At 41.6% G+C, this 26,943-nt stretch overlaps 1 protein-coding gene across 6 annotated transcripts in view; it reads left to right on the plus strand.

The window, feature by feature from the left end:
- Positions 1–2,211: 2,211 nt before the first annotated feature.
- KIAA1210 (KIAA1210 ortholog) overlaps positions 2,212–26,943 on the plus strand; it is a 44,797-nt gene continuing 20,065 nt past the window's right edge. For 2 of the 6 annotated variants that reach the window (XM_074883162.1, XM_074883165.1), the window contains exons 1-3: positions 2,212–2,380; positions 17,791–17,867; positions 22,797–22,965. In XM_074883162.1, the coding sequence (XP_074739263.1) occupies positions 2,319–2,380; positions 17,791–17,867; positions 22,797–22,965 (308 nt within the window). In that variant the 5' untranslated portion in view covers positions 2,212–2,318. Of the gene's footprint in view, positions 2,381–12,032; positions 12,191–17,530; positions 17,552–17,790; positions 17,868–22,796; positions 22,966–26,943 lie in introns of those variants that run through there. The other 4 variants (XM_074883163.1, XM_074883164.1, XM_074883166.1 and 1 more) reach the window with 4 other exon arrangements.

The following is a 26,943-nucleotide window of genomic DNA, read 5'->3' on the forward strand; positions in this document are numbered from 1 at the left end:
ATTTGCATGTTCAAGTAAGTAACTTCAAGACAAAAATACATGAAAGAAAAAAGAATAATGAAAGGAAGCGTGTTCTGAAGACAGACCATCTAAGGAGATTTGCAGACAGGGAATCTGCTTCATGTTAGCAAAAAATCTGATCTTTTGAAGCTTGTGAGCTGTATTCTATACCAGTTAAAGTGATGAAATTCTTCCAAAGCCATCAGGATTACAGCACTCCACTGGCTTTAGGGATTGGGCCTTCCCACTGGAAGGCCATTTGATCTTTCTTGCTTTTAAATACAAATGCGAATTTCTCATGACGTCTCCTTCATTTCTTACTATAAATGTTTCCATTGGCAGCATTTTCTGAAAGAAATGCCAGGCAGATTTCAGATGCACTCCTACGTCCAAGGTTTTGTATATTAAGCCAGTCAGAAGGTTTCTCCAGTAATCTCTAGGAATTCCTTCTTGGTGGTTGTTACCCAATAACCAGAGCCTTGATTTTGACTATTTTTTTTCCTGTGAGCTTTCTCTGATGGGTCGACCCTAATGCTCTCTAGCTAGCCTTTTTCTGTTAGGATTAGGAGTTCAGCGCAAAGTCATCGTGACAAATGCAGTAGTTCAGAACAATAGCAAAACTCATTTGGGTAAAACTTCAACTAGTGTTACTGTATTTTTGCTTCTTTGTCTTTTCCCAAGAGCGAGAAAGTGTATCTGCTTGAGGTCAGGTTTGATTTGCAGTTCTTCTGTGAATGGCATGGAGTTGGCTGCTTGTAGAGGCTTTCTTTTTCCTGCTAAGTGGGAAACTAGCCTAGAATATGATTTGGTTCCTGTTTGTGATGGCCCTTGCACTTGCTTTCATTTATTATTTGTGTCATGGCTTTCCTTTGTGTAGGGGGCTTTATAGAAAATAGAGAAATGGAGGTGTCTGTTCACAGATTTCAAAGTTCTGCACCATTATGAAACTGCTGTAGGGGGGTCAGTTATGGGACTTCTCACCCAAGGTACATTTCTCAAACTTCATGTCTCTCTTATGGGAAAGGTGTTAAAATAAAATATTTTCTTCCTACTATTGCAGAAGAACTTCTCTACCTTCGATCTGGTCTTGCTACTGAACACCTTTAAGAGGAACTCGTGTAGAAATACTCCTGTAATACTCTCTCTTACTGGCTTGCCAGACCCAAGTATTCAAATATTATGTACTAGCTGAGAAATACAAGTAAATGTGTTTTTTTCTGATCTTTTAGGAACGAGTGTAAATCTTTCCTTTGCAATTATGAGAGTTATGAACTTACTACCTTTAAATATGCATGCATTTTTTTTTAATCAAGAGCTGACATTCTTACCAAGACATGGGACTCCAGGAATAGGCTAACACTTTGCTAGTGGCTGCTGATACTCTCTAGTTGTGTGCAGGTAGCACAAGCAATGTCTTGCCTCACCACTCTGCTTTTACCTCGACAGAGGTCACTAACAGCCATGATGTGGATTAATTTCTATATGAGTCTAATGCAATATAATGTCAGAAATGTGTGCAGCTATGTTGTCCCCAGGGCTTGGGTCATGCCTGTGAATGAAACCGCTTGAGGTTTATGTTCCCCGGCATTAAACCATAGCCATTTTCCTCCTTCCACACCCAGTGAGGGCCTCCTTAGTTATGGTAGTGAGTAACAAGTGTTAGTGTATCGTCAGAGAGCATCATGAGACAGTATTTTTCTCATATGGGTGTGCTGGCTACTTTAAACTCCAGAGCTTTTTGCCTGACCTTGCAGTATTGCAGGGGTGTATTTTTTTTTTCCTGTTAATGTGCAGAATAGCTTGTTAGAATAGATTGTGGTTTACAGTGAGATGGGATAATGCCTGTTCTAGAAGGTCCCGTGCACCCCTTATGTGCTGGAGAATGACTACAATTTTTAATGGTTGGTTCAAAGATGTTGCAAATATTTTCTGTAGTCTTTCTCTGTCTAAAAAATAACAATAACAATTAATCTCCTCAGGGCTTCTTCACATCCTAATTACAACCAAGCCTCTCATTAGTCCCACAGGGAGACAGAATCAAATGCCATATGGTATTTTACACTTAGGATGCTGTGCTTACCAAGAGCTGGAAGGAGACAGGAAAAGGGGGAGTTAACAATTCATAACCATTTATGGAACAGGCACAGCCCTCCTTGGACCCATTTCAGCGGAGTCTGAGGGCCTCAGATCAGGAACTTTATCTGGCTAGTAATTGCATCAGCATGCTGGCTTTCTTGTGTGCGTGTGTGGGCATTTGGTGAGCAGAATACGAAGCTGCAGAATCTTTGTGCTGGCATCCACACACAAGGATGAATTAAATGCTCACACGCCTCCCGGGAAGGACCATGGCTGGATTCTACGGTTGCCTGAAAAGTAAAAAGTAAGTGCCATGCTGAGCCCTCCCCTCCACCTTTCCAAAGTGAGCCGAGTCTAGTGAGTACTTTGAAATTCTGTCTTTGTTGTATTTCAGCAGCAGCACTGAACAAAATGATCATGCCTTGAGACTGAAGTACCATTCTGAGTACAAAAGTGCAAAAAATCAATCCTGGCAGACATACCAGATCAGTGAAAATTGGTCATGTTTTTTTCCGTCAGAGGTATAAACATGAAATATTGAATAAGGAATTAAGAACCATTTCCTGTCTAATTATAGCAAGAGGGAAAATGTCCTCTTCTGTATTGATTAGCTATATTGTTTATATACTAACACATAAAAATGAGAAATACAGAAATGCACATTGGCTTTTAAAAAAACCAGCTAGAAATCTGGCAGTAAATGCTCTTTGAAAACTTAATGTGCTCAGTTTTTGTATAAGCAACCTGAGGTTTGTTTCTGTAATCACTCCCTGTTGAGAGATTTAGTTGTATTTAAAATAAATATTTTTTAATTGCTTCACTGACATACTTCTGTTGGAGTAGACATAAAAGGAGAAGAGAATGGGACAATGCACGTTAGTATTTGTGCTTTAAACCACCATGAAGATACATTCTGTTTTTCCTTTTACATTCTCCCTGCTAAGGAATGGAACAAAATTTTCTGCTGCAAAAGCTGAGCAGTGGTTTTTGATAATGTTTTGCATCAGCAGACTGTAGAGGGCTCTATTCTTGCATACAGTATGGGATTAAAGAAAGTGAAAATGCACAGTGAAAGGCAAGCAAAGTTGTATCTTGAGGCTTAAGATGTGAATGCTGACAGTTAAATGTATGGGTAAGTCCTGGTTAGCAGAGAGTTAAAAAAAATAGTTCAAAAATGAAGCTGGCAATTCACTCTTTCTCCTTTTCCCTCTCCTAAAAGTTGTATCCCCCATACCAACAGTTTATCTTGCATTACTCTGGTGGAAATGTGCATTTGCAAAGGGACGCAATTCCTATTGGATTTCAGTTAGCATTTGCATCCCATATTGACTTATTTGGAAAGTAAGTCTGCCTTAGATAAAGGGGGAGGATGCAATGAGAACTAGCAAAATGGCTAAGAGTGAGACCTGATGAAGGTAGGAGGATTGGCACTTGAATTGACAAAAAAAAAATTAGTTTACATTGTTTGATTTGTGCTAAGTTGTTTTTCCCTCAACTCCTCCAGCATCTAATGCAGTTAAAACAAACTTGGAAGTCTGAGAGAGGCTATAAAGGCTGAGCAGGCGAAGCTTCATTCATGTGGCATACAATCTCTTCTTTACTGGTGGATCTCTACCTGATTCATGAGGAACAGGGATTTTTTCTTCAACAAATTCTTCTTTCTTGTTACTCTTCATTTAGGTCTCTACACTTGATATATATACAGATTATATTCCTCAACCTGTTATTTCAGTCCTGTGATATGTTCCCAAGTGGATTTGTGCAACTATTAATACTTTGCAGTCTTCACAAATTTTATATGCTGCTTTGGTTGTGATTATTGGCAGTTAAAATGAATCTAAGACACCAATTGCAGTAGCAGTGATGTTTTTAGCCTGAGATTAATTTGGATGAAATTTGTTTGGAGTTTGACTTGAAGTGTTTGTCTTTCTGGACAAATGGGTCATTGGAATGGCTTCCCCACTCCTCACGTGGTCATTTGACCTGTAGGAGTTGGTCTGCTTTCTGAATGAAAGCTATTTTGGAATGAAATGACTTTTTTGTTTTAAACAATTGGCTTGGGTACCAGTAGGGATTTAGCCAAAGTGGCATAGAGCTCAGTGCAGGCCATAAAACCTGCCACTGACACTGGGAAAGGGCTCCATCCAGGGCTTTGAGCTGGTGGGTCCAGGTGAAGCACCTGGACTCTTTTAAAAGCTGCTTTGGGTAGTGCTGTCCTGTGCTGCTGTCCCCCCCCCCATTTTGCAAAGGGAAGCAAAGGCTCTACCTTGGTCCACTGTGATAATGTATGGCTGAATCTGATCTTTGTGCAGAGTCCTGTCCCTGTGCTTTGTTAATGTTTTTTTTATGAGATGTCACATTAAAAAAAAAGCCCAAAGCCAAATCCAGCTAATTCCTCATCACAGCCCCAATCTTGGCTGCTATTCCGCTGAAATAAAAGTTGTAGATTGCTTTCATATTTCTCTTTAACCAGCATCTGTATCCTGAATAATCTTAAACTGTTCTTCCAGTAAGTTTATAGCTCATCACCCTTGTTGCAAAGTTTTGTTGTGCTTGGTCCTAGTATGGTGTCAGAAAAAAATATTAGACCTGCACAGATAAGACAGAGTTTTTTAAAGCTTGTGGAGGAATCTTTCCCTACATCTCTCAATTTTTAGTACTAGCCAAATGCATAGTTATGAGCTGAAAATGTGGTTGCTTGAATAGTAAGGTTCACTGATGGTCAATGCAAACTGCCAATTTCCAAGGACAAATATAGTGTGTTAGAAGCTATATAAAATACTTGGCTGAAGGCTTTGCATGCCAGCTCAGAACTGGTTTCTATAACAGCCTATAAGGAAATGTATTTAGCTGATCTGTACTTAATGTGGTCAGTCAGGATTTAATGGTGCCTTTCACAAGCAATCCCAGAATATGGACATATTTCAGTTTAAATGTCTTCTGATATGCCAAGCTCTGTACTTTCAGTGGGGTATTGTGTTCTTTTCTTACAGTCTGAAATTGTCAAAAAATGCTGATGTGCACTCTTATCCGGCAAAGAAGTTCAGCATTTGGGTAAAGTAAGTTGATCAAGGGATGCATCAGTATAATTTTCAATATATTTTTAGATTGTTTGAGATGAAAGGCATTGCAAATGTAAAATGATGGTATGACCATGAAATTGAGTAAAATGTGTTTTCTGGGTTAAGTGCTGTTGCTCTGTTGCTGTAGCTTGCATCATTGCCTATTCAGATGAGTGTCAGGAAGAGATTTTGGTGTTTGCTGGGATTATAGCAAAGATGGTGTAGTGCTGTCCACTTGATGGATAACCAGCTAAGCTGAGATGTCTGTCCACTGCCTCCCGCACCTTTGCCCCAAGCTCTCTTGATGGGACACAACACAGGGGACAGTGGAAGGAGTGCCAGAGGTTCTGTCATCCTTGATGTGTAATACGCTTTTTACAGCTTTTATATGTGTGGGGTCTTTAGAGCCTTTGGTTCCCTATCCACAGCAAGCAGCTGCTGTTTTAGCTTGGACACTAGCAAGTGAATTGGAAGTGGTTTAAAGCTCCACCAACTGCTACTGAAGTAGCAACTTGGCACTGTGGGGAATGGGGCAGTTTAAAACTGTTGGCTCTTCTCTGTCAGCAGCTCATTCGCCTCCTGTGTCCTCTCTCACTTTTTGGAGTCATGTAATCGCTGCAGGGCCTGAGTGTTTACTGACTGTCCACAGTACATGACGCTTTGCCCTTTGGCACAATTTTAGACATGGGGCATCTCTCCAGGGCTCAGAGGCTGTTTAAAGGAAGACACTGACTTCCCTGGTCATCCCTGCCTGTGGCATCTCCCAGCATAGCTGGGCTCGGCCTGGCTCAGCAGTGGTCCATAGGCTCAGCGGGGCTGGCAGCTCTCAGGAGGCCATGCGGCCTTGGAGTCAGTGCGTGCTGCCTGGGAGCTGTGGAGGAACTAGCACCACGGTCCTGTGGTGACCCGGGGGTCTGTCTGTGTGACCAATGAATTCTGGTGAGGTGAAATACTTCTCATGAATACTTTGGTATCCTGAAATATGTTCATTTACCTGTCTTTATTGTATGCAACTTTAACACAGTATTTCCCAATGAGGGCAAGAATCACTCATTAACAGTTTTTCAGTGTTTTTTTTGAGATGAGAACATCTGAGGATGAAAGGTTGTTCCAGCCCAACAAAACAAGTTCACCAGTGCAGAGACAATCCCTGGATCCGCACAAGGGTGACAATACTGAGTTTCAATAAACAGCTTACAGAGGGTGCAAGAGGCAAAGCACTGAACAGAAGAAGGGATGTGCTTTTGTGGAAAGTGGAGAGCTCTCCCAGTTGGGGCCAAGTCAGAGAGGGTGAGCTGAGGTGACAGGACTCCCTGGCATTGTGAGTCTCTCAGGGGAATCTTCCAATACACAACCTATCAGCATGTTCCTGTACATGGCAATTATACACAGTATTTGGACATTTGTGAGCATTTTGTCTTCAGACCACAGGGATTGTTTAGTGCTATGCCTGGTATTAAGTGTGTGGAGGCTTAAGTCCTGTTTTGCTACTCAAGAATAGTAGAGAGGGTGAACAAAAGCAGTCAGGAGGTGGCAGAACCATGGCACTGCAGGCACTTGAGCACAGTTAGTACAATGGTGCTGTATTATTAACAAAAAGATCAACTATTTCTCTCTGTTGATTCATTCCATTTGACTCATCTCTGTACAAGGAGTTCAGTTCTGGCTTAATATGCCAGTGAGTCACTCCACGTCTCCCAGTCCTCCTCGTTATGTTCGTGCTTCTCTCTGGATGGTGTTTGTTTTAGCAGCCACGGTGATGTGGTGCATTTGCTGGCTGTAGGCAGAGGAATCCAAGCAAGCATGCCTGTTTGTTTGGTTTCAGCAGAACAGCCCCTTCCCTATCACCAAGGTGCTGAGTATTTGACAGATGTGCACCTCTGATGCTGCCTGTCCTCTTGCACTGGAGCAAAAGCTTCTTGGTTTGGGACAATCTGCTGAATGTGATTCTCACTCTTCTGCACCATTTGGCTGTCAGATTTTTTGTCTACATTATTTTGCCAGACTGAGCCATGAAAATGTCATAATTTTGCTTTGTGTTCTCTTCTTATACAGAAACTTCTGCTGCTTAAAGTGTCTGGCTTTGTATCCTTACAGCCAGCTGGAGAGATTAATTTGTCATTTCCTCCTCGTACAGAGATCTAGAAAGTTTAATAGCTGTGATGTGAAGGCCTAGAATTGGCTTTAGAAGCTGAAATCTGGCTGTAGGTATGTGGGACAAAAATGTAGTAGGTCCAAGCTGTACTTCCAGTAGATAACCTACCTAGAGCTGATTACCAGCCAAACTTGGGAAAATGTGAGATAAGTCTGTCTGTGGGGAAACAGGAAAAAAAACCCAAGGTAAAGCCAAAGTTGATTTTTTTCTCCCCCCCCCGCCCCTAATTTCTCCTAAGGATTGCTGCTGTAGGAAAACAGTTGTGCACAAGTTGCTCTGCTCTAATGTGATCCAAACTTACAGTTCTGCATTAAATCTGTGGTAGTTTCAAGGTTGGTAAAACTATTATGATCAAGGAGTTTTAAGCAGTATTTTGAATACAACAAATACTAACTGCAGATTTTTTTTATCTTGTTATATTATTCATAATTATTTGTATCAAGATAGCAGGTGGCCCTCCATGGCTCCATTGTGGGAGTCACTGTTTAAACAACAAAAAAATGTCAGTCAGTTGATAGCCTGGCTGATCTTGCTTGCAGATGCTGAGCTGTCACTGTTCGTAACAGTCCAGGCTGTGCTAACAGCTCAACATTTCCAACATGATGTACATGAAAAAGCTAAGACCTGGGCCACACACATCATAATTAATTTTTTAACTGTGTCGTTAATCCAGTGTGTGCTGCTGCATTCATACAGGTATACGGGTGCCAAGGTACTCTGTGGTCTATGGTACCCTGTCACCATGCTATAGCATGTTGGTATCTTTGTGACTGTTAAGAGAGGACTGTAGCACTCTCAGTCAGAGCAGGGTAACTTGGCTGTGCAGACAAAGCCTCCTGATTTTGCTCTTTAACCATCCAGCCAGAGCTAAGGCGGCATTCCAGCTTCAAATTTTTGTGGTGGTTGTTTCTTTTGGCCTCTGAGTTTCAAGGATCTGGTGCTAATTAGCGAACTAAATGTTTGACTTACATTCATGATGAATTCATTTATGCTTATTCATTCTCAGAAATATGTAACTGTGTGCTTTTGCCAGGGCTTGTAAGTATCACTCATCTAACAACGCAGTTCTGATCCACACAGTAGTTCGGATGCAAATGGGATGTATTTGAATACTCTAGCTCAGAATTATGATGCAGACATCGTGTTAATCATCAAGCTATCTGTGTTTGTGGGAAAATACAGATTTGACAGAGGTGCAAAGGAATTGTTTGCTGGTTAACTCTAGCAGTCATACTGCTTTTCATCATCTCAGTTTAGTGAAAAGAATGTTCCAGAAGTTGAAATTTCATTCCTTTCCTTCAAGAAATGCAAATTGTCTTGTTGCTTCCTTTCTTGCAGCCTTGGCCTGTGAAGACCTTACAGAATGTCTATCCCCATCTGATTCCCTACCCCACCCTTGCCATTGCCTACTTGTCAGTACCCCATCTTGCAGTCCTTGTTGTCATCCTCCTGGGTTCTTCTACTGTCATGTACCCTCTCTGCTCCCTGATGCTACCATACCACCTTCTTCAAAACACAGTTGAATACAGCTGATACTCTATTGCGGCAAAACAGTATTAGCTCAGATAATCTTATTTCAGATGATCCTATTTTAGAGAGGTATTTATGTCTGGAATCCCAGAGAAGTAGGATCCCTTTTTAGTGGTTTTAGTTTAGTCAGTACATGCCCTTGGGACAGGAATGGCTCAGGGACTGCTTTAGACACATGCATGATCTCCCTTGGATCTAGCAGTTCTCCATGTGCTTCAAGACCAAGTGTACTTCAGAAGCTGCCTAACTTGAGGCTGCAGAGAGAGCAGCCAGGAGAGATGAGCAGGGACAGCACGAGGTTTCCTTTAGAGCAAAAGAAGGGAGACCCTCAAACTTCAGACACAGCTCCAGAAGAGCTCCTTCTGTAAGCGTGGAAGTCACCCCAGGCCTTCCTTGATCAGGAGCCAAAATGGGGTCTGAATTCCAGAAATACCCACAGGCAGTGGGATCTCAGGAGGTTTAGCCAGACAGACACAGTATGTTTCAACATAGGAAGGAGCTGGCCTTGTTTTTATTTTTGTGTGTGTACAGGCTGTAGATGTTGCCCAACTAGGTTTTGGGACTTCACATGGAGAGAGATTTCCTGAGCTTCCTGCCAAAGGCAGCCTCTGAGACCACAAAGCCTGCGTTTTATTTGCTCTCTTATAGCCAAAGATGGCTGACTGTTTTTATGACAGTTTGATCTTCAGAGTGAAAATTTGTGACACAGTTTGCCCTGGAAATTTCTGTTAGCCTCTCCTTTTTTTCAGTGCGCTTTGAATTCTTGGGCATTAAATATCTGTATTATCTCTTCTTGGAAGAAATGTGTCCTGGGAGGTTTGATCTATGTGAAGAATTTTTTTTTTATTTTTTCTCATCCTTAAGCTGCTCTTTAACCCACAAATTAAGGGATAAATATCTGTTTTGGAAAAACCTTAAAAAAAAGAAAGCTTTAGACATAGCCTAAAGTCCCATGTTTCAGTTCTGGCATTCAGTTTGCTATTGTTTCAGCTTCATTTCCCCTGCAATATTCAGACAGCTTAATTTGGTAAAAATGTCTCCAGAGTCTGTCTTTCAGGCCCAGGATGTAATGATTCTTCACATTTTGTGAGAATAAGATCTTGGAAATCAGCGTGAGACTCAAATACAAGGGCATGGCAGATATGCAGGCTACTCTTGCGAAATTTTATGGGTTTTGTTATTTATCTTTTGTGTAGTGGTAGTACTTGATAGCAGTGTCAATTGGTATGATTCCAGCACGCTGTTCTCCCATAGCGGAGGAGGTGCTTGGCTCCTCCATAGTGCTCATTAAGCTTTCCAGGCATTCAGTGTGACCATTGCCATTCCACAGGTAAAGAAACTGAAGGCTGAGCGATAAATAACTCAGCCAGTGTCAGCAATCCATTAATTTGCCCAGTTCTCCAGTGATAGAGCCAGGAAAATCAGCCAATTCTCCCAAGTCCCAGCCCAGTAGTTTCCGTCTGCTAGGATATGTTTAAAAGATGAGCTCTGTCTCAAAGATTTTACTGTCTAAACTAATAATTGTCACCTTCACAGTTTGCAGATATTGGCAATTTCCATGGAGTTTTCTCAGACATGCAGTTTTTCAAGCCCTTGTAGAGCATGTTGAAGCCAGCTGACGGTAAACTTTCCTTAGCTACCTTTTGTTGATCCCCACGAAGCAGCCCGTGGACTCCCAGGGCTCTGCACACCACAGGTCATATATCAGTCATCTAACTTTTTGCTGGGAGGCCACAGGTGGAATAAAATTAATTAAGAGTTTGGAGAGGGAGTAAAAAGCACACACACGAGCTAGAAAACAGTGACCAGATATGCTCATCACCCAGGTGTGGGATGGAAGATTATGTGTATTTGTTGAATTTGCCACATGGAGAGGCAGAGACAGTAAGCTTTACTTTAATTCCCATACTTGACTCTGACATCTTGACTCTGCTCGCATGGGGTGTGTCTGCTGTTTAGTGATAGTCGCTTGACATTTCCTGTTGCTTTGCTCTTGAAACTGTTTCTAAAGGCAGTAATGCTTACTGGGTGTAGCTCCCTAACTGGCAAAGGCAGGCTTTGGTTACATCCTTGTTGATTTTTAAATGCGTGTTCCCCCTCCTTCCAACTACTCCAAATATATCCGTGTCAAGTAGATCTGAGAGTGTCTCTCTTCTACCGCTGGCTCCTTAGCACGGTTGCTGGATGACTCTGCTGCTTCATTTACTTCTTTTTAGGAAGAGTGGAAGAAGATCCTCATTCCAGCTGTTTCCTGAAATTTCCCCAGCGTGGTAGTGTGAAGAAAAAGAATTACTACATGAGAAAAGCACTGACTTATTCCTATGCTAATGCCAAACGGTGCAATTCAACTGAGTCATTTAATGTAAATTCCTTTAAAATGGAGGCAGTCTGGGCCCAAAATATTGGCTGAGCTCTTGCGTGTGCTTAGATCATGACTATGTTAGTGCCAGTCTTGATTTGAGCAAAATTCCGTCACATTTCTCCTGATTGGTGCAGATCAGAAAATGCACCGGAAAAACTATGTGATAAATTATTATCAGAGATGGGCTATTCAGAAACATTTTACTTAGCTTTAGGCAAACAGGTAGATATTTGCTTTATTGTCTGAGCAGATACAAACTTGCAGTGGAGATCCTCTCACTGACAGCAGCTATGCAAAGTCATGCTAATAAGCACTGCAGAGTAATTAGGTGTGTGAGGGCAGCCTGAAGTGGCATGTCCAAAACAGGTTAATCTGTCTGGCATGGATACCAGGTGCTGCAAAGGTGTGGTAGCTTGGACTTCAGTTTGGCCTCTCGAGCGGAGTACAAACTAAGAGCTGCTCAGCTATGGTACCTGCTGCAGGTTTAAGGTAACACAGGTCTGTGTATGTGTGCTGCAGTCATGTCCTCATGTGCAGGGAGACAGTTCTGCAGTGATTTAGCAAATGGCATGACTGCTGAGAGGGAGATGGGACAGCATGCAGGGAACAGAGGCATTTACTCTCTCAGTTCCTGGACTGGTAAGGGAGTGAGTGCATTTCCACTCGTTTCTGTAGTAGCTTATGAATGTTTTTGTCTCATCTGCCCTTCCCCCTTCTTAGCCTTTTGGCTTCTCACACAATTACAGGCTGAGCCTGTGTGACTGTATGAAAGGCATTTCCTCCTGTTACTTTTTTTTTTAAGTCGGCTTCAGCCCACCAGCTGCTTTCCATTAGTGTTACACACACACTCACTAGGAGGGCAGCACATAATGCTTCAGGCACTGCTGAATAGCAGAAATCCTTCAGAATCGCTGTCAGACAGAGGCTTCTCAAAGCAGACCGTAGGTAAAAAGAGTTCAGCACATTGGGACCTGTCTTCTGGCAAGCCTTCTTGGAGAAGCCAAGGTGGGGACAGAGGGCGGTGAGGGGGTGTCATCTGAATGCAAAGTGTGAAAGCTGTGAATAGATTTCTTTATGTGAACGGTTGTTTGCTCTGGATATCTCGTCAAGGGTAGGAGCTGAATGTTGTCTGTTGCTATGGGGAATTACGACCCCCTACTTGATCCTGGGAGAGTATTTTATTGTTATTAAATATTATCTAGTTGCTTATCCAGACTTCCTGATGGCTACTATTGCTGTATTATTTATGATCCTTGGAAAGGACCTTAAACTTTCTTAAACTCTCCCTCCTTCCGTGAAAATTACAGGAGTAATTTACAAGAGTAAAAAATATTCATTAACTTTGTAAACTCCTCCCCTCACTGTTATCAGTGGAGGCAGTAACAAGAGTCCTAATGGAAACTGCTGTTTGTGCTATTCTTTTATGCCTACCTAAACCAGTCATAGTCTGGCTAGGGACATACCAGCTAGGGGCTGGCAAAAAACCCTGGGGATTTCATCCTAGAAACACTGCACTCTAGGAGAGTACAATGGGAGCGGCTGTGCAGGGTCAGATCCCAGTTCCTGCTGTCATGTTGGGTCGTACCCTGTTTCAGCAAAGTTGTTTGTGGGATCCCATGCTATTCAGCATGTTCCCTGAACGTGGACCTTGAAGTGCAGTTCGCTCGGCTCATTACATGGAGAGTAAAGGGAGCTTTGTTTGTCGAGTTTCTGATATGCTCAAGGGATATGAAAATTGAATAGAAATCTTGCTGGCGCTGTTATTGCTTTATGATTGACTCTGAAATCCTGTTCCATGGAGTTGCAGAGGGTAAACTTTACTTTGCTTAACTGTCGTTGCATTAATGAGTTCATTGATAGGTAGCTTGTAGGGTTCCCAGAGAGGAAGGCAATCAACCACATTTTGTCAGAACAAAGTCCTCTAATGTGCTTTATTAAGATAGAGTAAAAATTTAACCTGTCAGTCACCTTTTACTGCAGAAGGTAATCTGAATACTAAACCATCCTGCATTCTGGGTTTTTTCTGAAACTTGGTGCTCAGGAGAAATAGAGAGGCTTTCTCTGAGGTCCTGCAGTATCTTGAATGTGTTCTGGGGGGAGGCTGGCTGCAGGGTGGTGGCCTAGAGATCCGGATGAGGGACGTGCACTTTCCTATGCTGATCCATCTCACTGTGCAAAGTGGGTGTCCCGAAAACTGGAGCATAAGCTTGATTTGAGATAATTTTTGTAGCATGGAGGAAATTGATCTTTAAAAGCTCCAGGCAAAAATTTCACCTTTTTCTCTTGGCTGATTGCCAAGGCTGTCTTCTAGAGGCTATGAAGATGCTAACTGAATGCAGTGCCTCGTATTCTTGAGTCTTTGTTTCCTCAAGGATTTATTTGATAGGAAAGAGGCTGTTCAGCATTCAGCATCTCCTTTGATCTCTCTGTCATAAACGCCTTCCAGAATGCTTATAACAGAAGCATGGGACTGAAGCTGAAGAAACACTAAAGGTGGGGTAGGCGCCTTCTTGCTGTGCAGACTCCGAGTCTTCTGCTCTGCTGGAGAGACAGCAAGGAGGCTGTGTCCCTTTTCTGAGGCTGAGCAGAAAGTGTTTCTGTTTCTCTTGGGTCTTTGTTAAATGCAGGAAATGTGAGTCCTGTACAATGTTAACTTCCCAGGAGTCCTTAAATACACAAACCAAGCAGTGAAAGGGAATTGTCTTTTCTTCTTTTAGCATTCCCCACCCCCCATATGATGTATATGTTCAGTAATGTACTTAGTTGGGGAAAGGGCATAGTCAGAACACCACTCTGGGACTGTATTTCTTCTGCCCTATCGCTGCCCTCCCATGGAGCACTCCAAATGTCTGTCCAGTTGCCCCAGTTTGTAAAAGCGAGGCAAGGATATTTCTCCTGTTCCTGGAGATTTCTTTTTTCTCTTAAGACTCATTAGTTCCTTTAATGAGTTGAAGAGCTCCAAGTGAATGTAACACAGTGGGGTTATTAATAGAAGTTTTGTATGGGATAGCAGGGAGCCATCAAACCAGGTGAGCGTAATGATGATTGTGAACTAGGTCCTGTTGCCTGCTTTGAAAATAAGGCAAGCCCTGCAACTTTGTAGGAGTTTTATGCCTTTAAAATACACCCTGACAATGCAAATAGGGTCTAGTAATGTCAGGTTGATTGTTGTGATTGCACCTGTATAGAAAGCCGCTTCACTGTTTGTAGGTAATTAATTCATAGGTGTAATAATCCAGCCCACCACCCTGTGCAAGGAGAGGTAAACACCATGTAGTTAATCCTTGCTGTTCTCAGTAAGCTTTTGGTCATTTCCATGGCCTTACACAGGAGTTGCTGCAGTGATTTACTGGACAGAGCCAGGCCTGGCTTTTAAGGTATCTAGCAGAGACTTGACATCTTGTTTGTACTGTACCTCTGCAGCAGGAGGCCTGTGCATATGCAGGGATTGCAGATGCTGTTTGAGAGAGAACATGATTAGAAAGTTGTAGATTGAGGAAATGTGCCCACTGTTCCACTTCTAGTGGGAAGCAAACAGTATCAGGGACTTGACCGGCAGCTATCAATCTGTCGCTGCTCTGCCTTGACTGCTTCCCCACTGAGGAGACAGTCGCCTTCATCCCTCTGTGAGCTCCTTCTCCCAGCTGTCCTCTAGCATCGCCTAGCTTGAAGAGTATCAGAAATACCGCTTTAAAAGGCCATTCATTTAACCTGATATTTTTATCACTAAAAACCAATATGCATACAGTATTTGTTTAAAACTTTGTCTCTAATGGCATAATGCTCTGGGAAAGTTCGCAAGAGTGCACATGGTTAGTACAGCTGATTGAACTGAATGTACATGGTATCAATATGTCCTGACACTGTGTCTGTCAGCTGTCATTAAGGCCTGGAAGTGATGAATGTCTGAAGGTTCGATCAATTAATGCCTGTGCACTCACATGTATTTGTATTGATGGGTATTTGTCCTCTTTTTCTCCATTCCATTGATCCCCAGGCCAGGGTTTGTTGCTCAGAACATTTGCTAGCTGTATAACTCACTGCCACCAGAATTTAAAGTCTAAATGTTGTCTGATTGCTAATTTTCCTTTAGGTATGTCATCAAGCTTTTAATGATGGAACTTATACTTCGCTGTAAATTTTTTTTTTTTTGTTATTGAATACTTGTTAACTTAAACCTTGGAAAAATCTGTGATGATTTTGCTCACCTCAAGTCACTGTTCAGAAAAAGATGATACTGTGATGAGGTATGCAAAGGCACCAAGCCATTAGGTCCTAAATGGAGCACATTTTCAAACAACCCATCCACCCTTGCAATTGACACTTGACCTCTACATGCCTCAGAGAACTCGGCTATAAAATCAAGTTAATGCTGGAGCTGATTTGACTGTGAAGAGACTGCCTCGGAGCTGAACTGCTTTGCAATTATAGTTCTACTTGTATAAAAGATATACCAATTGGAAATAAATGCTTGCAGTTATAATAAACACAGCAGTCAAAATATCTCCAAAGGCCAGAAGGATTCTGAGTGAGCAGCTGAGATGTTCAAGTAATTTAAATAAATGTAGAGCTGGTGAAAACAAAGCTGGATCTGAAAGCAGCATTTTCTCTTGCTTTGATTTTTTTGAAGGTGGATAAAGCAGAAGTTAGAGGTCTAAATGAGCAAGGTGTCAGGCCCACTCACATTCCGTGGAAGTAAGCTCAAGTCTGGGGACTTGCCAGTTTGTCCTTGCAAATTTGTTGAGTGCTTTCTTCATGTTTTGTTTCAAATGCTTTTCCCTCAAGAAAAATCTAACAATCAATATGCATGGTGTATGAAGCTGAGGGGGAAAATTGGAACCAAATTTCTTTTTAATACAGAGTCTATGAGAGAGTCTGCTGATGACCACTTTAATCAAAATATGCAGGAAATGCAGACATTTTCACGGATAATTGATGAGATGTGGAGAAAAAAGGGAGAAGAGTTGAATAGTAATGAACATCTAAAAGGGAAAATCTTAAAAGTCTTATTTTTTGTTGCTTCTCAATATTGTCTAACAGTTGTTTCAAGAACATCCTCGGTGCATCTTATTTAGAAAAGTTATAATCGGTCCTGGTTGCTGCAATGGCTTTTTAATTGATTTTAGCAAGCTGAGATGAGATTATTTGGAACTACAGTGTGTTAATGCACTCCTGTGTTCACTGCTCATAGATGATCTGTTAGATTGCAGTTTTCTTCTGTTTTATATCTCCTCCATTTCTACCTACTGTTCAGCAGCATGGCAGTTTGCATATCTGTGTGGCTAGTACAGGGAAAGCTTACTCCATTGTCTGGTTTTTTGCAGGAGCTCTGCCTCTTTTACCTCTATGGCCTGTTCCCTTTTATTTTTTTTGACAGCCCCACCGGCTCTGCCTCTGATTTTGTGCACCTTATCTTTTAAGGTTATCTGAGGATGTGGGCTCATAGGAAAGTCCCAGTGCTTTTGAGCATGACGCATTATAGAATGTGTGGGTAATACAGAAGAAATAGAATAGTTTACTGATTGGCCAAATCAGTATAGAATCATAATTTTGCTTGCTGTTGACTTAGCAGTATTGTTGCACCACTTTCAGGTGAAAAATTGTTAGATGAGGTCTATGCAGAAAAGGGAGCAGGATTTGTTTCTGTATATTTTCATTTGTTTGTAAAGATTTCGTACCCTTTATGTCCTGACACAGCATATTGGCACTGCTAACTATGTAAATGTATCACCTAGGTATCTTCTGTAACAAAGGACAGTATTTATGAGCTGCCCTGCTAAACTGTCACATTTTCATTGTTGCTTGACATTTGTACTGTAACTCTTATGGTCTGCTACTTAATTCCTTTGTCTCTGACAGACATCCATGTAGGAGTCTTGGAAAATACAAAGTGGAGCCAGTTAACATTGAATGATCTTAAAACTAGGCTGAACTTTTGTTTTCATCGTGGAGGAAGATGATGCCATCAGCTAATTTGGTTGATCAATAGCCCGGCTTGCGATAAGGTTTCAAAGCTTGTGGCTAAAAGCTGACTGCACTGCATCCAAAATAAATTTGATCTATTGGTTTCCACAAATGTAGCATAGCCCAGGATGATGCTTCAGTGCTGATGCTTAACTAATTTTAATAATGCTGACAGACTAGCCTGGTGCTTACTGTAAGGCCACTGTAATACATGAACCCTCAGCAGCAGAGCACTTACTTAAGATGTTTTTTACAGTAGCATGGAGCTGTCACTCTCTAGCAAAGAGCAATCATAAAGGCTGATTATTCAGAGACTGGGAAGCATTACAGTCTTTGCTGAGCAAGTTTAATGACATCTTTCATTAATGGAAACTTTGATCCTGATTTCCTAAAAAGAGAGGGGTACTGGCAAGAAGTTCGACTGGTTTGTTAGTTTTGGCTTGAGAAATAAGTGTCACTGAAAAATGAGGAAAAGTTCTGTGACCGAAGTGCAAAAAAGCGTGCAAGCCGTGTTTGTGATAAGCGTTTGGATGTGCAGTTTCAGAAGGGATCTAGCCATATTCTTTCTTCATGCTGGGTGGGACCATATTCTGCTGGGAAGGCGGACTAAAATTTAACTGATGCTTTCATCTCTATTTCAGTGACTATATCATGGCCACGGGGCCAACAGAGGTCACACAGTCACCTGAAACAGGAGAGACAGTTGAAGAGTGCACAGGTAAGCAGTTGTTCTCCAAATGTATAGCTGATTTGGAAGTCAAGATTAATTTTCTTCAGTTCGTGGAGCCTGTAGTGACTTGTTTTGCAGTGTTGTTTTGGGTTTTGTGGTGTAAAAAAAAAAATTCTGTGTGGCTTTGTCAGCTGGCAATATTATGGGAAGGGTCTTTTAATGTGCCGTACTGGAGGGTCATAACCTGATGGAGGATATTCTTTTCGATTCTGGCTTGGATTTTCAAAACCAGGATGTTAGAGCTTGAAGGGATGATTGTTGTGCCTGCTTTGATGGATCCTGCAGAGGTGGTAGCTGAGCCTGTTAGCCAGCCTCTGCCTGTGGGAGCTGTATGAGTGCTCCCACTGCAGCCTCATTCTCTGCTTCTGGCCCCACACAACCGTTTGTTACTTATTCTTTAATCTAGTGGCATGGGCTGATGCAAACAGCCATGAGGGAATGGAATAATAGGCAGAAAGGAAAATATCTTACTTATGGCAAAGAGTTGTCTTAGTTAAAGGAAATCCCCTTTGCCAGTATTCAGACTATTCTTGAGGAGATAGGTGAATATGAAGAACAGCATCATGGCTGAGGCATTTCAGGAGAAGTGGCTGTCGTATCACTTGGGTTTTTTTTCTTTTCTTTGGCTAATGTCTCACAATCATCTTAAATGTTTGTGTTTCAAGCATCATCTTGCTTTATCCTTTAGAATTACGTTTGCCACCATCAGAATATTGGTAGAAGAGAGAAGCAAATGACAAAGTGACTGTTGAACTCTGCATGGCAAGTAGATGGGGGTGAAGAAAGGGTAATGACGGATGCTCATCAGCAGCTGGTTTCTTAAATTTATAATCTAGTTTATCACATAGACCAGTGCTATCAATGGCACACTGGTGAACTTGTGTGAAACACACACATGCAAATTTTGTACTTGGGTTCACTAGAAGATTCAGAAAATGGATCAAATTCTGACCCAGGTGACAGGAAAGGCAGGAGATGGCTTGCTGTCTTAAGTGTTGATCCTAAAACCACCAGGAATATTTCTGTTTCTGACTGAATCAAAATTTTAAAAAGTTAAAGGCTGCAACACTATTGCTGAAGTATTCAAGAGACACTTGACTGGACCTGGATAAAGCCATTTTAGGATCTTTTGTTTACTTCCCATGTAATGTAGGATTGCCTCACCTATTCCTCCTTATAGCTTTAATTGGCTTGTGATGTAAAGGCTCTAGGAGGCTAAAATTCCCAGCCTTCACAGTCTAGTCAATTAGATTAATTTCTTGAGGTTTACCTTATTGTCTGAGTAGTAGTAGAGGGTTTCCAGTGCCTGCTGCTCCTTCTTGATGGCAGTAACCAGGTCACTGTCTAAAAACTGTCAGTACTCCATGTTAGGCTTGCTGAATTCCATGATTTAATTGTCTTTCTGGCAATATCAGGTATTTTTTATGAAGCTAGAATTATGGTATTTTCTGAGGATCTTGTCTGTGGAGTTTTTTTACCATGTGTTTTTTAGTGGTGAAAGTATCTAGTCCTTGGATTTGAGGAAAAAATGGAAAATGTGTCCTGAACGCACCTTAGGAAGTCAGAGAGCATAGAAGATCTTAAAATTAACTGTTTAATTTAAATATGATAATTGAGCTCCCAGATCAGATGTTCCCTGTGCTTTTTATGGTCTCAGTTTGGCACTGGAAAAAGCATCTTTTTCTCTTCTATCTTGTTATCAGGAAGAATCATGCAAAGGGCAGAAGGACATGCATTAATTCTCTCTGTGCACAGGAGAAACAATGAAATAGGCAGTACACAAACAGTAAAAAATACAGAATAAACAAACTTTACAGAGCAAGCAAAATGCTTATTCCTGCTCCTTTTCTGTTATAGTGGGCTAAATCATAGCTAACATAAGCAACTAATTTTTGGGAAGGCTTTTGCTTTTTAGGGCAGTGGCCTTTAAATTTAATCTTTTATATTTAATGCCATAAATTTGAAGCTTGGCAACCGTCAGAATTCAAAAATCATGAGTCATTATTCAGTAGTGGGTGAAGGGGAAGTAAGCATAGTTTTCTGAGCTTGGGTCTTCTACAGGATTTTTGTTATGCAATGATTTTTTTCCATTTTAAGTAAAATCCCCTTGTATATTATTAGTTCAAGTATCATAGAGCACTCTACCAATTTTGTGATACGCTGGGCTACTTCACAGTGCACTGAAATGTAGGCACCTTTTAATTAAATGTGGCATCCTTTTAATGATGTGTGAAACCAGCATGCAACTTTTGCAGCAGGAAACAAATATGAACACCGTCTTTCTAAACTGTGTCTTTATTGACAAATGCTCTCACATAGAGCAGTCCCACAGTTTTCATCTGCATGCAGCACTAAGTGATTTTATCTTTTTTTGTGTAATAATACGGCAAGTGCCCATCTTCTGGAACTGCAGGAACACTTACTGTTTTCTCATTCATCTGAAACAGCTGAAGGCATGCAGCTGAGCAGAGTGTGGCTGAAGAGGAATTATTGCTGGAGGGGGTGTGCCCTGCACATCAGTAATAAATTAGAGGCTAGGGAAAGCCCTGAAGTAATTGATGTGTCTGCATCAGAGGACTATGTTGCACAACGATGCCCAAGTGTTGTCCCATGCCAGCTGAGGTTTACTCACTGGCAGTGTTTGCAAATCCTTTCCATGGCCTCCATTCTAAAGTTAGCACCACTTCTGATCTAAACAAGTATTTGGAGTATTACCTTGGCAATGTTATCCTTTGTGGTAGGACTTATGTTTGTTTCTCATAAATGTCCTTAGGATCACTTCTTTTTCTGTTGTTATTGTGTTGTGGTGGTGTTTTTTTTTTTTTTTAACATTCCCCCAGTTCTCTGAAAATACCAGCATCTAATTAAGCTTATTGGTAATACTTGCACAAGAATCGAACTTGCTTTCTGTCCGTATCACTGTCAGCTGACCAGTGTACATGACAATGTCCTTGTTTTTCATTTAGACTGCCTTTAAGTTGCAGAGCTCTCTGCATGTAGCAACGTCTGCCAGTTTGTTCTTGCAGTCATTGGACTGTGTCAGCAGACATTGCTGAGTTGAGAATTTTGGGGCACTGCTTTCATGAAACTTTTTAATCTTTTGTTTTGCTTATCTGAAATAAACCAACTCATCTTTGCCAAGTTTTCTGGGAGAATACCATATATGTTGTCTACTTGCTGATATGAATGGCAGTAATGGCAGGGAGACATTTCTAAAGACTCTCTAAAGGACACTGAACAACCTTGTTTTATTTGAGAGGCACTGTGGTCTTCTGGTTGGTTGTGTGACCTGTCTTCTCTTACCAGTTCTTGCTACTCATTGAGCCCCATGAGAGTCTTAACAAATCCAAAAGCCCTGAGGTCGGCTCGGTAGTCTGGGGCGGGCAATATAACCTGTACGGTTTCTGTGACCTACTGCCTGGTAAGCAGCAGTGGAAGAGAAAAAGGTCTTCCACTGATAAACCCTCCATAGGAGCACAACATCCCATTATTATTCAGGTGAGTGGGACTCCATTGATAGTTTTGCTCTACATGGTTTGAAAGATAATTTGGTCTCAGTGACAGCCCAAGTCACTTGGAAGGCAATGTGCAGGTCTTCCCTGGCTGCTACTGCTCTGCAGGGAGGTAGCCATTTCATCAGTCTGTGCTGGACAGTGTAGCAGCATCCTTGTGTGTCCTGACGCATGGCGCTGGCACTGGTCTTGAGAGCAGGGAGGAGGCAGGGTGAGTAGATCTCAATATCATTGTTTATTTCTCAAAGTGGCTACTGTCTGATGCAGCTGTGCGGTGGCACAGTTTCAGCCCAGATAAGGCCCATTGGCAGAGATCCCCACACGTACAGGGCACACGTTGAGACAGAGCATCGCCAACTAAATCATTGCTGGAAGACAATAATTGTGTTGAAATAATGCCTTGCTTATGAAGGAATCCTCCAGCTGTGGGCATTTATTATGCCAGCTCCTGTAAAGTATTAATTGAACAATGAATTTGGCTCAGATATGGAGTGATGTTACTGCTCTGCATATGTATTTCAGTCAATCACAGGGGTGTTAGTACAATAGCTTGGCCCAAACCACTCCATACTGACCCCTCAATGTAAGGGTCAGTGACAAAATGCAGCACTTGTGTGCTAAAACAAAATATAAATAAGAATGTTAAAGTATCATAGGTTATTAAAAATTAAAGAAGTCAGTGATATTTTGTATGGTTTATTTTGTTCTTTTTGTATTTTCATTTGGACAATGGAAAAATCTGAAATCAGATTAACAGTTTTCTAATTGTGTTCTTAGGGCTGCTATGTTTGGGGGTTTCCTGCAGGGCAGTATCTTAATTTAAGTTTGCTCCATTGTCCTTGGAGGAGTTGTTGATTTTATTTTGGGGCAGTGGTTTAAAGTGGAAACAGGTATTTTGGTTTTAGAGTTTCTAAATTCTTACATATTACAGATTATTTTGCCAATTTCAATCTTGTTGCCAAATGTTGAATATCCTTCAGGTGTTGTCTCCTTACAGCACTGAGTAAAGAGAAAGCAGAGCTAAACTGAGCTAAGTAAAGTACAATAAGAGTTCAAGATATTGACATCAATTTTTGTATTGAAAAGATATCAAATATGATGGGCACGATCACTGTTCAGTTGTAGGTAGATACGTCCTCTATATAAGGTGTATTTTTCATAAACTGGAACCTAAGTAGGCACCACTATTGTCAGCTTATGCCAATGTGGCTTTATAGGCAGCAAATAGAAGAACTGCAGCTTCACCTTTCACTGGACTCGAGCGCTGAATTATTTACAGAGGAGCTGACTAAAACTGAATGGGCTGCTCTAGCTTGGAGGCTTCATCCAGAATTTAAGAGATAACATTCTCCAAGCCAAGCAACACCTCCAATTTCCATAAATTTTCATTTTTCTCATGTTGCAGGAAAGAAAAAATCCAAATTTCAGACTTTCAAGAACTTCTTTGCCAAGAAGAAAAGGAAAGAGCCTCCACCTCCCAGGGGGGAAAGTAATTTAAAACCTAGCCAGTCCAGCAGCGATGTCAGCATCTCTGTGCTCGACACTACTGCACTTCATTCACCGAAGGAGGCTGGGTAAGCTGGCGGGGAAGGAAAATAAATAAATAAACGCGGACCTCTCACAGCAGTAGGATGAAAGCATGAGTTGGCCCCTTAGGAGCAACCTCTGTCCAAGTTTGTGCAAAACAAGCCCTAATGCTGATGTAGGAATTTCAGGAATTTCCTCTTTCTTTGCTAATGCTTCAAAAGCCAGCATGGAGAGGAGGGGGAGGGCAGCCAGGGGCAGAGGTGATCCAACCTCTTACTCTAAAACTGCAGATAGCCCAGATTGTTTTGATTGGTTTTAGTGTTTGAAATCTGTCCTGGAAGGTCTGGTCAGCAGCAACTTTAAAGGAGACTGATGATCGAGTAGTGCTAGTACAGAGAATATATGTGAAGTTGAGTTGCTGTTTTTTAGCATGGTTGGTGCCCTCCATCATGGCTGGGGTAAAGGGAAAGAAGTATTTTTGTTGTATTATCAGTATGAGATTGCTGCTTTAACTTTCTTATGTAGCCATTTAGGTATGGATAACAACTGAAGGCCTCTAGTTCTGTGTCAGCTACCCCTGAAGGGCTATGCATGTGAGTGAGGTTTGCAAGGCCTTAAGGTGTGTGTCCCAGCAATTCTCAGATCCCTGAATGATGTTAGTTCAAAAACTTGTTCTTTTTCATTTAGTGTAATACACGTTATTAGCTTGCGCTGCTAGCACTGCTTTACTGATAACCTTAGACCATCAAGCTACACAACACTTCCATTGCTCGCCTCTGACTGAATCTGGGGTGGGACAATCCGCTGAACATGCTTATGTCTCTCTCCAGGGGTGTCATGGATCGATATCTGGCAACCTGTAATTTGGCTGTTTTCCAGCTCCCCACCCTCCTTGTACTCCCCTGTTAGCTACTCAGCCAGGCCTCTCTATGGATTACTCTAGGCCTAGGCTGTGGAGCTGCAGACTAACAAAGTGTGACAAAACACCAGCCACATCCTATGGTTTGCAGTGTTTTGTGGGAGGGACGTTGGATGGGTGTGACACTAGCAGAGGGCATGAATAAGTGACTAGAGTGGGATGTGCTGAAATCAGCATTGCTGCCAAATGCTTTGTGTCATCAAATAAGGCATTTAGTGGAGCTGGAGACTGCGTTTCTTCTGGTCACACAGCTTATAGATCTTACTTTCTCGTGGGTGCTTGTTCCTCCTTACCCCACCTTTCTACACGCTCTGTTGTGTTTATGCAACTGCATCATGGAAATGATATGGGAATGAAACAACAATCTCCTTATTTTTCTTTGTTAGCATAACAGCAACAGAGTAAGTGACCGCACAACCAGTCCCCTGGGGTAAGAGGAATTAGAGTGACTCAACTAACCCAGTCCAAAAAGTTTAGGAACAGCTGAGCTTAGCCCATCAGCCCATAGGAGGGATCTGGCTTAAAATCAGCTCTCTACTCCAGAGGCAGTGTGGGTGCGAACTCTTTCTCATGCCCTTAACCGAGTACTTCAAGTCCAATTGCTGTTTACCTCAGTGCTATCCTCCAGTGATTATGAACTGTTTTGCAAGATCGGAGATCAGGAAATGAGTAAAACCCTTAGAGATAGGATTAGATGGACTTTCTAAAAAAATTAGAGGATATGTTTGCGCTACTTGAAAACCCTATCATGTCCAGACCCTGCATGGCATAAGCACGCTTTGTAAGTACCTAGAGAGACTGAACTACATAATCCTTTGGAAAACCTGATCCTGAAAGCCAGTGGAAACACAGCTTGTGAAGGATTTATTACAGGACCCTGAGCTTTGCAATTTCTGTCATGCAGAATATCAAAACCAATCCTAGAACAATGCTGCTGTTGCTTTGTTCTTGAGGCAGAAGCACTGTTTTTCTTTTTTACTTCTTTTTTTTTTACCCCCCCCATGTAATCTTTTTAAAATTTAACTTTCCTGAATACTCACCAGAGACCAAACCCCCAGATGTGCCAGATACTTCTTGTAACAGCCAAAGGGATGTGCCGAGATGTCAAGATGCTATAGGAAATCAACGGGATTGGGCATCTGTGAAGGGGAAGGGAACATTATGTGCCACTGCCTCTTTATCTTCCAAGAGGCATGAGTTTTGAATGGAAATGGAAAAACCTTTATGGCAAAGTTAAAGCATGTGCCATGGATGACTTCTTTATCATCAAAAGGATAAAAGACCTTACACAGAGGAAAATTGAGTCTCAAATAGTCTTATTCCAGTTAAAAAGCTTTGAGCAGGAAAAACTGCTGGGACAATACATAAAATTGTCCTGGTCTTTGTAATGAACACTTACTCCTTTGAGAGGCTGCAGTTGGTTTTGAGAGCAGCTGCCTGAAGGAATTGTCACCTTTCTTCACCCTACCTCAAGCATTAATAAAGTGGGGTTGCAGCAGTAAGAAGTGGAAGATAGCACAGGCTATGATGAGTTTAAGAGCGACTTTATTGCTGGCTGTAGAGTCTTGTTATTTCCTCAGTCATGGCAGCTCAAGTGTTGATACACGTGAATGAATTGAGCATTTGTGTAGGGAAATCAGTGTGGAGATACAGTGGCTAAAACATCTGGGGTTTAGCTAACAGTGCGTCTTTAGCTTCAGCACAAATATAAATACACTGCCTAGAATTACACATGAACATATATTTGCACATAAGAGACTCATCTGTACTAAACCTGCAGTTAATTCTATATTTAATCCAATGCTCTTTTTGTGACTGCCAGAAGAAAATACAGTGATTCTCTTGCAACCACATACAATACATATGCAGAAAAAGAAAGAAATAGATCTTGTACTGGCAGTCTCAAGAACAAGGAAACTTCAGCTCTTAGTGCTAAAGAATTCCAAGTAAAGGAAGTGAGGAAATCCTAAATTAAAAAGGTTAATACATCCTAACACACATGCATTCTTTGCAGTAAATAAAATATGCCAACTAATAATGTATATACGTTACAGCAAATAAAAGTTGCGTGACACTGTCTTTCTGAACGCAATAAAATTGTCTTGCCCATATAGGGTGTCTTTCATGCTGAAAAGGACTCTAATATCAAACACACGAAAAGATGGGATGACTTCATTCGCTCTGATGATGAAACAAGGCAAGCCTTACTTGTGTGTAGAATTACTGTCCTATAAAATAACACAGACATTAGCTATTACATATAATGGGAGGAAGCACGAACTCTGACCTGTGCTGTGAAAGAGCGAGCTCAGATTGTCTTTGACACAACATAAACATAGAGCAAAATTATTTTGCTCTACTGTGAGACTCGGCATAACTGTATATTGATTGACTACACCTTTGGGGTAACACGAGGGTTAGTCGAGCAGATAAAGGATATGTTGTCTCCGGAGATGTAAAGAAGGGAGATGCAGGAGGAAAAAGGGTCATTTGTTTGGGTTTTTTTACATGGTGTGTTTATGAAAGTTCACAGTCTTTCAGGGCTTTCTTCTAAATAAAGAGAGAATCTGGGGTTAAGCAAATAGCAGAGACCTCTTCTATTGGCTTTCCTTGCAGAAGAGTGTTAGGCTTACTGGATTTTCCTTGTCGGAGTTCTGTTCCTGATCATCCCCTGATACCCAGAGTCAAACTTCCGGAGGCAATGAGCATTGCCTGCATGGCAGCAGAGCCAAGGAATCCTTGTAACTTGAGAGTTATGAGGCTGGCAGCCAATAACATGAGAGTATTCTCTGCTGTTTTCCAGGTAAATGCTAGAATAAAATCCTGGTAGAGGCCATCCTTGTGGTCTTTTGGACAAAGTTGTGTACAGACAGTGCCTGTGTGTGCTGGTGGAACTTGATGAATAAAAGATTTGGAGCCTTCCTTGTTGTGCCACCCAAGTGCAAAATTTGCCCTGCACAACCTAATAGCCCAACCTCAGTTGATCTCTGTTGATTACAACTCAGTTAACAGCTGTTGTGGGAACTCATCAGTGCTTCACTGGGCTGACCACCCAGTGAGCATGGAAGCAGAGCAAGAATATCTTACCTGGGTACTTTAACTTGGC

This window comes from Strix uralensis, chromosome 13, assembly GCF_047716275.1.
Source record: "Strix uralensis isolate ZFMK-TIS-50842 chromosome 13, bStrUra1, whole genome shotgun sequence".
In the NCBI taxonomy this organism is placed as follows: Eukaryota; Metazoa; Chordata; class Aves; order Strigiformes; family Strigidae; genus Strix; species Strix uralensis.